Below are 14,442 nucleotides of genomic sequence, written 5' to 3'. Positions count from 1 at the left end.
CCTGTGGAGAGGCGCAGCATGCAGTGTGCGCCAGTGTTTCCCGCAGCAAAATCATTGCTAATGGGCAATGAGAGACAGAAGAAAGATTAGACACAGAGACCCGCAGTCCGCTTTTAGTTAACGCGCACGCTGCGAATCTTCTTTGTTCAACTACGCACAAGAGAAATCTCCCACCAGCCCTACGTTGCAGATAAAGATCCTGTGCCTATATGTACGCGGTGGCCGGTGAACGGCTGTGCAGCGTGATCAGTCGGTTTTTTCACTCAAGAAACTCGCTAGCAAACGCTGCCTGCGTCGTCGTTGTCTCGCGGGCGAGGGCGCGTTCTCATTCCTTGTGAGCTGGTAGTTCAGCGTTCATCGCAGAAAGAACGTTTCCATAGCCAACGCGTTCCGTTCGCTCTCTCTCGCCACACGGCGAGCGCTGAGGCGGTGGCGCCCTCTCTTGCGCTCAAGCGAATGGACCGTCCCCCCACCAATGACGATGCACGCCGCGACAGCCGACGACGATGCCCGCCGACACGCCGAGACCCTAAGGTGCTTCGCCCCTAAAAGTAGACATACAGGTAGAGAATTGAAATGAATGGTAGCCCATGTTTTGAATATAAGGCAGCGTAAACATGGGAGCGGAGGCATTTAGCGTTAGTACGCGTCTGGCTCTCATAATGACACGATTTTCGATTCGGTACAAGGTCCCCCTATTACCTCATCTTTGTACCTCGTTCTGATCGTAAGAATTTCAGTTGGAGGGGTCGTGACGAGGAGAAGGGGCGCTGCAAAAAACTGCTCCCTGTCCCCTGCGCTTAATTAAGAAACTGCTCAAGCCTACGAAAGAAAGAGAAAGGCAAAGGAAAGCCAGAGGGGTTAACCAGGCTGCATCCGGTTTGCTACACGCCTATGAACATAACCTACTACTTATTCGACGTGTTGCTGCGTCATGCTCAGCTTCCTGGATAGCCCTGATCTTAAGGTAAGAGCCTAGGAGGCGTTGGCTCTGTAGTTTACTCTCGAACCAAGGCATTTTTTTTCAGAACAGCGAATATTTCATTATAAGAAACACATTTGAGTTCCGTTGTACCTATTTGCTTCATACGGGTGGATTTCCGCTTTCTGTTTTCATGCGCCATCCTTCACCTTGCAGGCGTCGGGAGAAATCATTTTGATTAACTAATTCCTTATGAAAATACACGGTATGCTTGGTATTTCTTATCATGCAATGGGAAGCTGTTTGAAACCGCCAAATTTAGCATTGATTTCGGATCTAACCTCACACTGCCGCCACTATTCTTCCCCAGATATTCCGTATATAATGTTACAATTGCGTACATCTTGTAATTAAATAACACTTCATCACCCTTTATTCTTCAAGAGAGGAAGGTACACACGGGTCCACTCTTAAAGGGAACACTTGCGTGCAGGGCATGTTTGGATTTCGTTCTCTGGGAAAAACATAGTGGCTTAGATTTGCATAAACCTACTGGTGATTGACAGTTCTCCCTCTTTTTCACAGACTCATGCAGTGCATGAACCCTGACCACTTTCTGTTAGAGGGCCAGCAAAATGAAAGGTACTCATTGGAGTGTTCCATTTAACGGTGGACCGTACTCTACATTGTAAACTGATTGCTATTGCGGTAAAGGGAGCATCTCACACGAGCCTTACAGTAAGCGTAATGGCTTGCTTATTCATGCATGGTTATTAGGGTTCTATATATTAACGCTAGAACCACGTACGTTTCATTTTAACAAGTTCTGGAAAAGAAGTTCATAAAATTAGGAGTCACATCTTCAAAGAATCCTTAGCAGAGTTGGCAATATTTGTCTAAATCTGTCTCAAGGCAGCCATTGTTGTCGAAACAATGAAACTGCCATCTGATGTGCGCTAAGCCTGTCTTTATTGTTCTTAAATTCAGCTAACCTGAAAGCTTTGTCGGCGTACTTAGACGCTTTAAGGGAAGTTCACCTCACTTCTCACTTTCATGGTTCGAACCACAGTTGCAGGCGTACAGCTTGTGCCGAAAGCGGAATGTTAAGAACACAGGTGTTTTAGCAGCGCTGGTTTACCGCGTGGTAAGTAGGGCAGTGTAAGTAGGATATTACCGCACCGTCGTGATTGGCACGCCGCTTCTTTAGTCTGCAGGACCTCTATTAAAGGTACACTAAGGGCAAATAACAATTTATGTCAGAGTGAAAGCGCACTGTATGTCAACGTCTAAAACGGCAATATTATCAACAGTGCCCTATTAACCGAGAAATTCAGCTAAATGTATCACACGATGAGCGCCACGAGTGGAACATTTTGGAAATGGTCCCGATGACGTGATAGAGTTCGGCTACAATTAATCACTCGTAATCCAACTAGCTGCAATAAAAAAAGAACCTTCCGTGCATTAAGAGACGTAAGAAAATGCTGCTTGGTCGTTTCTCTTTGACCCATGAAAAAAAGAACCTCTGTGGCGTTGCCATGGGGAACGGCGCGCGTGGTTGAGAGGTTCCGTTTTCGCCATCTTCGCTTCGCCCGGCACCCTGCTTCGCTCACGCGGTCACGTCTCAGTGGTAGATTCGGTATCGCGTACTGCCGCGTGTGTTTTGCGCGCTCGTGAAAATTGCTCTGGCAGAAAGTTCGACAAAATGCCGCATGCGTGTGATGTTGCCGGATGCCCGAATGGCGCACGCCGCCAGTGCACGCCGCCGCGCAGTAAAGGCGGGCAACGTTGGGTACGGCATCAGTGACGTGAGAAACACCGCTTTCAGGCGGGTGACTTGAAGTGCGCTAACGCGATGCGGACCACTAAAACGTGATTTTATTTCAAGATAAGCACTTCCTTGGCACAAAAGTAGCATTACGAGGTTTCTGGACCGTTATTCCAACAATCAACGTTGACTTAATATTTGCCTTTAGTGTCCCTTTAACGAAGTTGATCATCGAATCATGTTATACAACACACAATCAGCTACTCGCGAGGCTAAAACGTTTAAAAAACGCTACGTGCGTACGTGCCAACCATGACAGTACGGTATTACCACACTTACCGTACGGAAAGTCAGCACTGCTAAAACACCCTAATTTTAAAGTATAGGGTACTGAAGGGTTTGCATATGCAATCACTTGACCGTGCCTCTGCGCATGCATCATACGCTGACCTCTTGGATAATCATGTCATTTTTCGAAAGTAGCGTGCGTACCAATTGAACGCAAAGTTGGAGCGCATCACAAGATGAGGACATACCAACTCGCCCCTGTTGCAGCCTTATTAGGAACGCAAAGCTCATGCACGCAGCTATAGATCTCTGTATCTCACAAGCCCATTCTGCTTAGGGTTTGTTTCTAGGAAAAAAGGTGACACACCACAGTACACACTTTTATATGCCACCCTGGTCCTATTGAAGTGTCGCAAGACACTCACTATGACTATTGCGCAATGTACAAATGTACGCCAGTGATCGAAATGACAAATATAAGCAGTGGTCTTCCTTACACAATATCCCATTGTGCTTTGCATTTCCCGCATATCTCTGACGTCACTGAACATGCGAAAAAGCAGCAGCTGGAGCAAATACTATGCTTTTTACTGACTAAAACATGAGCAAGCTGGCGATTGTTCAAGCCGTGATCACAGTAGAGCGACCCATATTGCTTTTTTAGCGCAAAAAACGACACCACAAGGAAGAAGACGGGACACAGCGCTACTCTCAACTGACATGGTTTATTGCGTCACTCCACTCTTTATAGCAGCCAGATACCGGTAGGTATCTGTCTGCAATTTGCAGGGTGCAATACCTTCTCTTTATTGTATGTGTGAACATCCAAACAAAATAAAACGCATCACAAAAACAGCAGTTGTGTGATTCCTCATGGCCAAATGGTGCCTGGTCAGCAACGGCCCTTCTGTCCATCACATTTGTGGTCTGGCACGTTCGGAGCCGGCATGGAAGCAAACTTTAGAAATCGGGCGTACAGGTCAACCACAGCTGCCGGTTGATCGAACGATATCATGTGGCCGCCGAAGAGCACGGTATTGTACATGAGTGTACCTGCTACTTTCTCGTAACCCAGAAGTAGCTTATTGCGTGTGCCACTTTTGTACCAAGGCTGCCGAGCAGCTTTCCTAAACATTCCGGCGCCTCTCCAATTTAAGTTCGCAAATAAACGTTCCATTTTACTGGCCGGGAACACAGCGTCCAGTTGCGCTGTGTAAAAAAGGACACGAACATTGTTCAGTACGTCCACCAGTGCTGGCGTCAGGTCGACGAAGAAGTCTCCCACAGCTAGCCTCATTGCAAGTTGGGTCCTAGTGGCATCGAGGGTTCTGGAAGTATCAACGTGAATTATGCGTTTGAACCCTGGACTGTCTGCATATTTTATGTATTTGTAATGCTGTATCGAGGCTACAGGTCTTATAATGCTTCCGTGGCTCTCAAAGCCTGTGAGTGCCTCGAACAAGCTTTTATGACCGCCAGGATGCATGTTGAGAACCGTATGGCTCAGCAATCCTGCCGCTGCTGTATAATTGTGTGCCTTGACGAGATACTGTATAGCTTCAAATCTCTGGGAAAACTTGTCGCGGCCTTGTTCGTCTAGCAGGCTGGAACAATACAGGTAGTCGGCTGAGTTGATCATTTCTAAAAGCGGGAAGACAAAGCCGACGCCGAGCATCACCCCCTTCAGGCGTAGTGGAAACTCATCCGGTTTTCGCGTCAGCACCCTTTGCGCCAGTCCAACAACTGACCTTGCTGAAAATAAAAATAAAAAAAGCAAATGCCCATTTCAGCACGCATATATTGAAAATTTCAGGCTTTTAAAATTATTTCAGCATAACCGACTTGTCTCTGTATGGACATAGCTTTTGACATTGAAATGCAGGAACCAGTGTTTCTTTGAGCACATTATTAGACTTGCCACGACCCACTGCTATATATTGCAAATGCACTGACAACAAATTTTAATAGTACAGCCCGAATCACACTTGTCTAGAGAGGCCCGTTGGTGGCATCAGGCTCCGTTTTTTCCAAGATCACTAAAGATCGACGCCGTAATGATGCGAAACATAGTCATACGGCACGCAAGGTCATAGTGCTATTAATTCAAGCATGAACGGGAATTGTAGCTAATACGAGGCAGCAGCTGTGGACGGCGCCAGCGTCCTAAGCCATGTGATCGACCACTCCGGAAAAATACGATTCAGACTGCGCATGTTTTCAATGGTGCGGCGGAAACCTTACCGGTCAGAGTGTCTAACCGTAAAATGGTAACGTGTAAAACCCCGTAAAAAAATTTATCAGAATTTTTCGTATCTTCAGCAGCAACAAAGTATGCACAAGCAACGTACGCTGTAAGCAGGGGTAGATGAGCGCGATATGTTTATTCGCCGCAAACAAGAAGAGGCCCCATTACCTAAGGCTGTGGTGCGGCGGTTCTAGTTTGTGTGCCGCGGTTCGCTGCACATGCGTGCACGCCGGACGGATGCGCCGTGGTTCGACAAGGGGTTTCGGTTTCCCTACCTCCCACGAAGTCCTTGCCGTTTATAAGCGTCGACTCATTTCAACTCATAATAACAATAAAGTTAAGCGGGAATGCCTAATAATACACAGATTTTCATTTTAAGCAATAAGTACGACCCACCTCGAAAAATTAGACCGCGTACACTAATTTGAAAGACTTATTCGCGCAGCACAAAAGTTTGTCCACCATGCAGCACGGAGTACCTTCTTTTTCTAAATATCAAATTAAAACTAAATTAAATGGGTGCCAGCACGAAAATTTTCACTTGACGTTTTCTGTTGTAAAATGCGTGAGTGCGCCCTGAAAAGCTGATAAGCATGTTTTTAAAAGCCAGTTTCGGTTACTACAGTATCCCGACGTCATCACATGGTATGAGATTCTCGTCACTTGCTCGCGCAAGATATTGCGACGTTTCCACAGTCGCTCCGCTTCGTGGTTTCGTTGTTTACGCACAAGCGGCCATTTCGTATGTTTTAGTAAACCTGACGTCATCACAACTAGCCATACTGGTGCGTGATGTCGCCATGATTGATACTGCCTGACGTCATGCTAGTGTCGATGTCAGAAGGTGCGTGCTAAAATTGATTTGAATGGAATGGAATGGAAAAAACTTTATTCAGCTCTGACGGGGCGTGAACTAGCACGCAGCGAGCCGCTCCCACATCGGGACAGATAGGCCTAGCCTCTCTGCCACGTCATGGGCCCGCCGGACTGCCCATAGTTGTGTTCTCAAATCCGGACTGCGTAAAGCAGCATACAACTTGGGCGATGTAACGTCTTCGTCAATCCGTAACGCGGGGCACCGCCAGAGCATGTGGTCTAAGCTGGCAAAGTCTGAGCAAAGCGCGCAATGTGAAAGTGAAATACCTTGTGAGTACTGACTGATCCTGCTCACAGCCGTCTCCGCATACAGGAGGTTTGTATACACTGGCGTGGAGTCAGCTTCGGGAAATTGTGTCAGTACCCATTTAACAATGCAAGTGCTATTCAACTGGCAAGAAGAACGCTCGATTCTGCAGCTATAACTCATGGCCTTTTCATTTTCACCGGAATATAACAACACGTTCTGGCCGGTTGTCAGACCGTTTAACTTGAGTCTAAAAGGGTGTTTTACGTCCGAAAACCACGATATGATTATGATAAACGTCGTAGGGCAGGGTCCCGGAAATATCGACAACCTGGGGTTATGGGGTTATAATGGGGTCGCCGTGGCCGGGATTCGATCTCGTGACCTTCGGTTCAACAGTCGATTGCTACAACAGCTAGACCACAGCCGCGGGTAAAGTTTAGAAAGTAGATATGTTGTTTATGAAATGGCAAAATTTCTAAACCGTAATTCAACAACACAGCGTCACCAAGTTAAGATGTTGAATTAATATAGACGAGTAACTGATCTTCATACGTTTCAACGTAAGATTATGAAGTGTTTCAACGTTCAAAAAAAAACGGAGATGTGTGCGGCATTGTCGACTAACTACCATTAATAATACTACTTAATAAACATTACAGATAGGATAAATGGTTACTTTTACCCATGGAATATTTGCATATTGTGATGTTACGGAGGATACAAAATCAGCGGATCAAGAAAACTCTTTTAGGTGGAAATTCCATGGCATGGCAACAAGCTTAGAGACTATACACTATTCTTGGTGGATATCTATTCAAGCTGAAAGTCTTTTTGACGAGTTCAAAGCGGCAAAGGAGTGCATATTTCTCTTATATCACCCCGGCCTTGTATATCAATCCCCTTTTTACTTGGAGTTATATTTTGCCTATGTTCAGATGAACATAGTTTCGTGTTGCTGCTAAACACGTTTCAATTTTAACTTCATTTTAATGTATTTCTTCATGCGTCAGCAAAATAAATAGCAGAAGCGTTTTTCAATTGTATTATCCCTCCTATTATTCAAATAAACGACGCATTTCCATGTGCTGTTGAAATTTGTGAAAGGTTTTCCTTTTTGCCTGCCTTCATGCAGCTGCAATGCCGCAAGATTGTTATAGGTGTTACAGGCGTACACGATGTTGTCAAGCTGTCGAAATATAGTGGTTGCCTCGAACTCCTCGGCTATCATGTACTGATATGACGGCGAAATGATATTGTAATTGAAGTACACTAAGATGCATATATTACCTCCGTAGGATTCTCCGGCGATGAAGAAATCTCTTTCACGATACTCCTCGAACAATCTCAGAAACCGTCTGAGAAATCTCATGCAGTGCGTGGTAGCCAACTCGAGAGTGGCCGGGTAGTCGCCCTTCTTATCGAAGCTGTACCCGGCACCGGCAGGTTGGTCCAAATAGATAATGTTGAAGTGATTCAACAGAGTGCTCCTCCTGCAGTAGAACGCCCCGACATCGTCGATGCCAAGAGGACCAGTTTCAAGGAACTGGCCGTAAAGAGAAGATTTTCCCGGACCACCTTGGAGCCACAGAAGTAGGGGTTTGCGACGCGAGTCGCTCTGCGCAAACACATTGGATAAAAAGAAACGCGTATAATTGCAACAATTAGTGCATTAAGGTCACATTTACAGGATAATATTCCAGCTAGATAGACAACAGTTTTTATTGGCGTCCCCGGAGATATATACATATATATATATATATATATATATATATATATATATATATATATATATATATATATATATATATATATATATATATATATTACTTATACGGTGCATGACGGTGGCGGCAAAAACCAGCCGAGACTGTCCATATTCTCATGATGGTTAGCGCAGACGCAACACAGACGAAAAGAAGAAAAAACGACGACACAAGCGCTATCTAACAACTGAATGTTTATTGGAAGATCACAAATATATATGTCTGAGAAAGAGAAAAAACAACCCGCACATGCGCCAAAGATAATTGACAGATAAAAACGTCTCTGCTAACAGAACTACGCCCTTTCCGGGAAAGACTCGCGTATTCGGGAAATCGCGGAAGCATTTGAGATAATCAAAAAGAAAGACACGTGCGTGAGCTGCCCTTGTATAGCTTTGATTGACGAGTGCCTTTCCTGGAAAGGGCGTAGTTTTGTTAGCAGACACGTTTTTATCTCTCAATTATTTTTGGCTCACGATCGGGTTTGTTGTTTTTTCTCTTTCTTAGACATATATTTGTGATTTTCCAATAAACATTTGTTGTTAGATAGCGCTTGTGTCGTCGTTTTTTCTTCTTTTCGCATGTGTTGCATCTGCGCTAACCATCATGAACATTTTCCAACTCGCCCAATTCGCACCCTCCTACTGTCCATATAATTGCTATCGCAATAACATATAGGGATGCTTCGCCTGCCGGTTCTGCTGAAAGAGCTGCCCAAGCAGAGGCACCGCGATGGCGATTCCGACGCATGAATCCAGATGTTCGCGCCGCCGAAACATTACATAACCATCGTCGCTGAGAGGACCCTGCCATTGGCGCCGCCGTAGCAGAATATTATCGCCGTCGAGAATTACACGCAAGTCTGTCTAAAAGTATTTGCCTCGCATATCGCAAGATCAGAACCCCTTAAAAACTACGCTGAAATTCGGCATGACGCAGTATTGTATCGTCCCCGGTGATTTTTTTATTATTATCTGCAAATATGTAGTCGATACTGTAGTACGACCGTAACAATGGCGTAGTTATATGGTCTACTTATTCATAGGTGCGTGCGCACAGATGATCATGTCATCAATGCATGTTCAGAAACATCCATCGAAACTTTGTCCTACCTGGAACAAAAGCACTTTTGTAAATAAAATGAAAGACATGCTCTATGTCACGTATGTCTTGCCTTCGACACGATGTGTAAGAAGAACAAGTTCGTTGACCTCTCGCCCTCGTCGACTGGGATGAATCCAGAATAGGCTTCGAGATTTGCGCACGGAGCTGGCAGGAATGCACGGCTGGCATTTCTTAAGTGTTCAATCTTATCAATGTTTATGTAGTCATTTGTGATCGGGAGCAGGAGGTCGCCGGAACTGGGGCTGGAATAGATACACGTTGTACATGAAACACATTAAATATCCTCGCTAACGTTTTCAAAGAGTAAATGTTGAATAAAATGTGAAATCTCTGTACATTGCAGCTCCTTCGACGAGCCACTGTATATCCCTTTTCGACACGCACTATGATCGATTGTCTATGAATGCGTGGAATTTGTACAATTCGATGCCTAGATACAGGAGACCAAATTCAAAGCAAGTGGAATTGATTGATTGAATAACTTTATTGAAAACAGTCCTGAAGCTCGGTTTTTTAGGTTTTTTTACTCTCTCTATGAAGCAAGGTTTGCAGAAATGAATGCTTTTTGTTCGAGGGAGAAGCAGGGATGATCGCTTTCGTAATGCGATATCATCTACTACGAACGCGCGAACCCCACGTTTATGTTGTCAACACTCTTTGAGAAACAGGTGGCACCGCCCGCTCGTTCTAGCACATCGTGTGTAATGGCGATTTATAGTAGTCACTGTGTTCGGGCGATGCTTCATGATCAGCCAATAATCAGTGTGCATTAATTAAGCTACGATTTCTACGAAATATGATTAGCCATTCAAAATTTAGATAATTGGGCGGAGATTATTTAATCAATTTTTTCTCTTCGAGGTAGGCAATAGAATATAATGCAGGGGTCTCAAACTGAACTCAGATAGCGGGATGCAGTCGCGAAATTTAATGCAAGAGAATTGACAGCCTTGACCATAGCTCTTATGTAGGTCCTTTCTCGAGATTTGGCGTCAGGATGCGAGAAACATATCGATACCGACCTCCCGAATGGCTAAAATCTGGACGCCGAGTTTTTCCTTCCACGGTTATGCTTCAATGCGTAGTAACAGCATGGGGAGCCTGAGTCACGTATGCCACGTACAGGATTTCCATGACCTTTGGAATGGCCTTTGGCCTTTGGTATGAGCCACACGTAATCTGCAGTCAATATCACCTCGGGATCAGCGAGAACAGACATTGAAAATCTTAACGCGATAGCGATAAGGAGCCCGTGTCACAGATGTGCCTCCGCCGGGAGCGTTGTCGGTGAGCGAAAAAAAAATTGCGAAGCTTACGCTAAGCCGCGAAAGGCTTGAAACAGCGAAACTGGATGAAATCTGAAGACTAATCTGGTTTCTTCTAGGTTGTTTCTAGGCCTCACCTAGGTGCTGCAGGTTGTTTCTGGGTTGCTCATTGGACGTTTCTAGGCTTCGCCCGTGTGATGCTAGGTTGTTTCTACGTTGATTCTGAGCGCGTAGACGTTCGAGCTAAACCACAGACAGTCACGGACACGACATGGATGTTTAAACTCTAGAGACAGAATCTCGCGCTGAAACCAAGCGTTCGTACCTCTCATAGAACTACGGGCTGGTTATTCTAGTGGTAGCTAGGTAGCACTTGGTTGCAGCTAGGTTGAACTCGGTAGAACTTGGCTATGTCGAGGTTAACCCTGGTGTGGCTAGATTAAGCAGGGCTATATCGAGGCTGACCTTCGTAGTCGCTATGTTGAACTTGGGTATATCGAGGTTAAACCAGGTGTGCCTGCGAAGCTTGCACTAAGCCGCGCAAGGCTTGAAACAGCAAAACTGGACGATTCTGAAGACTATTGTGGTTGCATCTAGGTTGCTTCTAGGTGGACCAGCGGTGAGTATTAGGATTTACACAATTTTTGTGGCCCGTACAAGTTTGATGACGATAGTTTTCTTCTTCATTTTTAGTGGACCAGTGGCGAGTACTTGAATTTGTCCAATTTCTGTGGCACATGCCCGTTTATGATAATGATAGTTTATGATAATGAAAGGCCGCACAGTGGCTTGCTTGCTTGCTTGCTTATTCCTTGTATTTGGCTCACACCCACAACGGGGGATTGGCCAAGATGCCGGCGGTTACAGCAAATTGGAACATTGAGTAAAAATCAGGGAAAGGGAAAAGTGGCTTTTTTTTTCAAAAAGATGAGGCGATTGTTGTGACACGAGAAAAGGAAATAAAGAAATAAATAGGATTTTGTTTGGGGGGGGGGATGAGAAACAATAAATTGAGAAACAATGAATTAGCAAGGTAATCTCATTGTGTCACCCAGGAATTCGCAGAGGGCCCCGCAGACGTTCGTCTTGCTAAATTGCAATGAAGCAGCCCCAAAGGAGAGGATATTCATAGTACTTAGTGGTATTCCTAATTTTTCGAACAATATTTCAAAGCACTTCTTCCTTTGATTTTTGAAACGGCGATGTCTTAGTAGACAATGGTCGATATTTTCAGGTTCGTTACAGTTGGGACACAAAGGGGATGGTACCAGATCAGACCTGTTTAAGTAAAAATTAAGCAGTGGAATACGGCGTCTTAGCCCATATATGCCGAAACTCAAGAAAAAATGACAGAACAAATATTCTTTTTTTCACAAAAAGTGTACTTCTACCCTCAAAAGAAAGCACAAGTTGTTTATTTACTGCCAGGTAAACGCAACACGGTTTTTCAAGCCGTCCTATACATATAGGACACTGGGAATTAGGGGTACTATGTGCGTGTGTGGTAAGCCTTGAAACATTTCACGTGCACATGCGACATTGCACTTCTTCCTCTCCATGACGCCTTTCATACAAAGCACGCGTTTGCCCGGAGAAAGCGGTCGGCACGCGGCAGCATGAAAAGCAAACAATGTCTAGGCTTGCACACGTTGAGAATGGGGCCTGCTTGATGTGCTGTAGGTGGCGCTAGTCATCAGCTAAAAAAAATAGCGATGTTAAAGTGCATCAAAGAAGTGTCCTATATGTAGGACACTGGGCATATATGGGTCGATTTAGTGATGGATGCTTTCAATTTACGTGTGGGACACCTTTTATTATCCTATGCAAAATACAAGTGCGAATATTCTGAATTCGGTATGTTAATCTTTTCTGAATGTTCAGAAAGATAACATTTTCAGAACCTCGCCGCTGTAAAATAAGCTGTAAGAGGCATAACAGACAAAATTGGGCCATCTCTCGCCAGTGAGTCAGCCATCTCGTTTACAAATATACCACGATGACCTGAAACCCACATCAACCTCACTAGGCGAATATTTATGGGGATTAATGATCTGAATGTGTTTAGAATAGCTGACTCCTAAGTTGAAGAGAGGGATGAACAGACAGAGAACACACACATCATCAGTCACTATAGCAGCTGTCAAATGATTTGCTGGAAGTTTTTGAAGGGCTAAAATAACTGCCGTTAACTCCTCTTCAAATATAGGTGTATAATCTGGAAGGCGTAATGAATATGACCAGGGATAATGATTGAGAGACGAATACCTACAACCGTGTCTCTCGTATCATTCATGAATGCATCTGTTGCAATTACACTATCAAATCCTAATGGTAAGAGGTGGTCTTCTAATACGCCAATTTTATACTTAGAGGGCAAGAGGTTGGCATTTGCTGGGAATATGTCGTCGAATTCTATTTTACATTGGATATGGCTTATATCTGATGGAATGATTTCGGATATATTAACCATTTAAGGGATCCAAATTGTTTGAACAAACAAAACCTGAGGTTTGTAGAGGACGGGACCAGTGCTCCTTGAAAAAAGCGCTCGATTCAGCAAAAAATACGAATGGCAACCGTCTTAAAGGTGGACTCATATAATTTTAATTATGTTTTAACAGTCAAAATACGCAAACTGCAAGCAAGAGTGGATATCTTAGCTTCTAGATACAAAACGCTATTAGCTGTAATTTTCTGAACACCAAGACAACTCCGAAGAGCTTCTCGCTGTAAGAGTGGCACATATCGGTTTGATGACGATAGTTTTCTTCATTTTTAGTAGACCAGTGGTGAGTAGTGGGGTTTACCCAATTTCTGTGGCACATGCCCGTTTATGATGATGATAGTTTTCGCGTAGGCCGCACGGCACATGCCCGTAGGCCGCACAAATTACGGCTAGCCTTAATAGCTTAGCTTTTAAAAATCAGATGGACGCAGAGGAAAAGGATCACGGTTCAAGCTGGAATCAAACACAAATATTCTGCGTGGCAGTCGTGTTTGCTACCGCATAGCCACGCCAGTTCTAACTGCGTCGGCGTAAAACTCTGTGCAGGCGTCATGTCGGGGCAACGTCAATCGTGTTGCAATGTTGGCTATCCGCTTTTATAACAATTTAATAAACATTACACGTGTGCTCCCATGACTCGCCAAGCTGTAGCCAACCGTTGCTCGGGGCTGGATGTCTACGTCGACGACCGCTACATCATCGCATCGTGGCGTGCACTAGGTTTCAATAAAACAGACGTCTCTGCTCCAACGTCAGCGCCAACTTTACGTCGGACGATAACCCGCCCTCTGGGCGTCAGTGTAGTCGATGTGTTTAGTAAGCCCACGAAATACCCAAAACTAATCAAAGTGCAGAAAGACGCCGATCCAACTCGCAACGCTGAGCTGAAAGTAAGAAAAGACGAAGAAGAAGAAGAAAAAGCGGCATATGCGGCTACTCACTTCTGGGCTCGCATGACATCGACACCCACAATGCGCGATATGTGCCAAAAGTTTTCTCTAGATATCAATTCCATCGGTGTTGCACGCAAGCTGCGCAGACTCAATTTCTTACCCTGGATGCGGGGGCCAGTGCCCCTTCGTCGCACCTCCGGATTCACACCGTCCCCATGCTAGAGTTGAAATCAAAAGAACCACGGCACTTCTGTACAACGTCATCCTTCCGTACCCCACGACGGAGTAAAAATATTGTATCGCTTACTCACAACTGGAAGCTCTATTGCTTGAAAAGAAAATATATACCTAAACTCGGCCTGAACTGTCCTTGTCCTTTTTGCGCTTTTGTTATACAACAATAGATCAGTACCACCTAGTTCGCCTTTATGTTTTGCAACAATAATGTAGATTTCGTTCCCTGAGCAGTACTCGAGTTGCGTTTCACAAAAAAGAATGCCTCTGCGCTTGTTCCGCGCGCAGCATCTGGTGTCCTTAAAAA

The 14,442-nt window shown here is 44.8% G+C and overlaps 1 protein-coding gene across 1 annotated transcript; it reads right to left on the bottom strand.

The window, feature by feature from the left end:
* Positions 1-3,684: 3,684 nt before the first annotated feature.
* On the bottom strand, positions 3,685-14,237 carry LOC119372058 (probable serine carboxypeptidase CPVL). Its single transcript, XM_037642510.1, has 4 exons — positions 14,062-14,237; positions 9,287-9,479; positions 7,637-7,964; positions 3,685-4,730 (listed from the first exon to the last, which is right to left on the bottom strand). The coding sequence occupies exons 1-4, from the start codon at positions 14,163-14,165 to the stop codon at positions 3,871-3,873; spliced, it is 1,485 nt and encodes a 494-aa protein (XP_037498438.1). The 5' UTR covers positions 14,166-14,237; the 3' UTR covers positions 3,685-3,870.
* Between the last annotated feature and the right edge of the window lie 205 nt (positions 14,238-14,442).

This window comes from Rhipicephalus sanguineus, chromosome 10 (genome assembly GCF_013339695.2).
Source record: "Rhipicephalus sanguineus isolate Rsan-2018 chromosome 10, BIME_Rsan_1.4, whole genome shotgun sequence".
NCBI classification, from domain to species: Eukaryota; Metazoa; Arthropoda; class Arachnida; order Ixodida; family Ixodidae; genus Rhipicephalus; species Rhipicephalus sanguineus.
The sequence above is the reverse complement of the archived record's forward strand: the minus strand, read 5'-3'. Positions and strand labels throughout refer to the sequence as shown.

Excerpts from the sequence above, each read along its gene's own strand:
- LOC119372058 (XM_037642510.1), bottom strand. The coding sequence starts at position 14,165 with ATGACGTTGTACAGAAGTGCCGTGGTTCTTTTGATTTCAACTCTAGCA. Across the intron at positions 9,480-14,061 it reads CACTGGCCCCCGCATCCAGG|CCCCAGTTCCGGCGACCTCC; the intron begins GTAAGAAATTGA and ends TATCTATTCCAG. Across the intron at positions 7,965-9,286 it reads TCTTACACATCGTGTCGAAG|AGCGACTCGCGTCGCAAACC; the intron begins GCAAGACATACG and ends GTGTTTGCGCAG.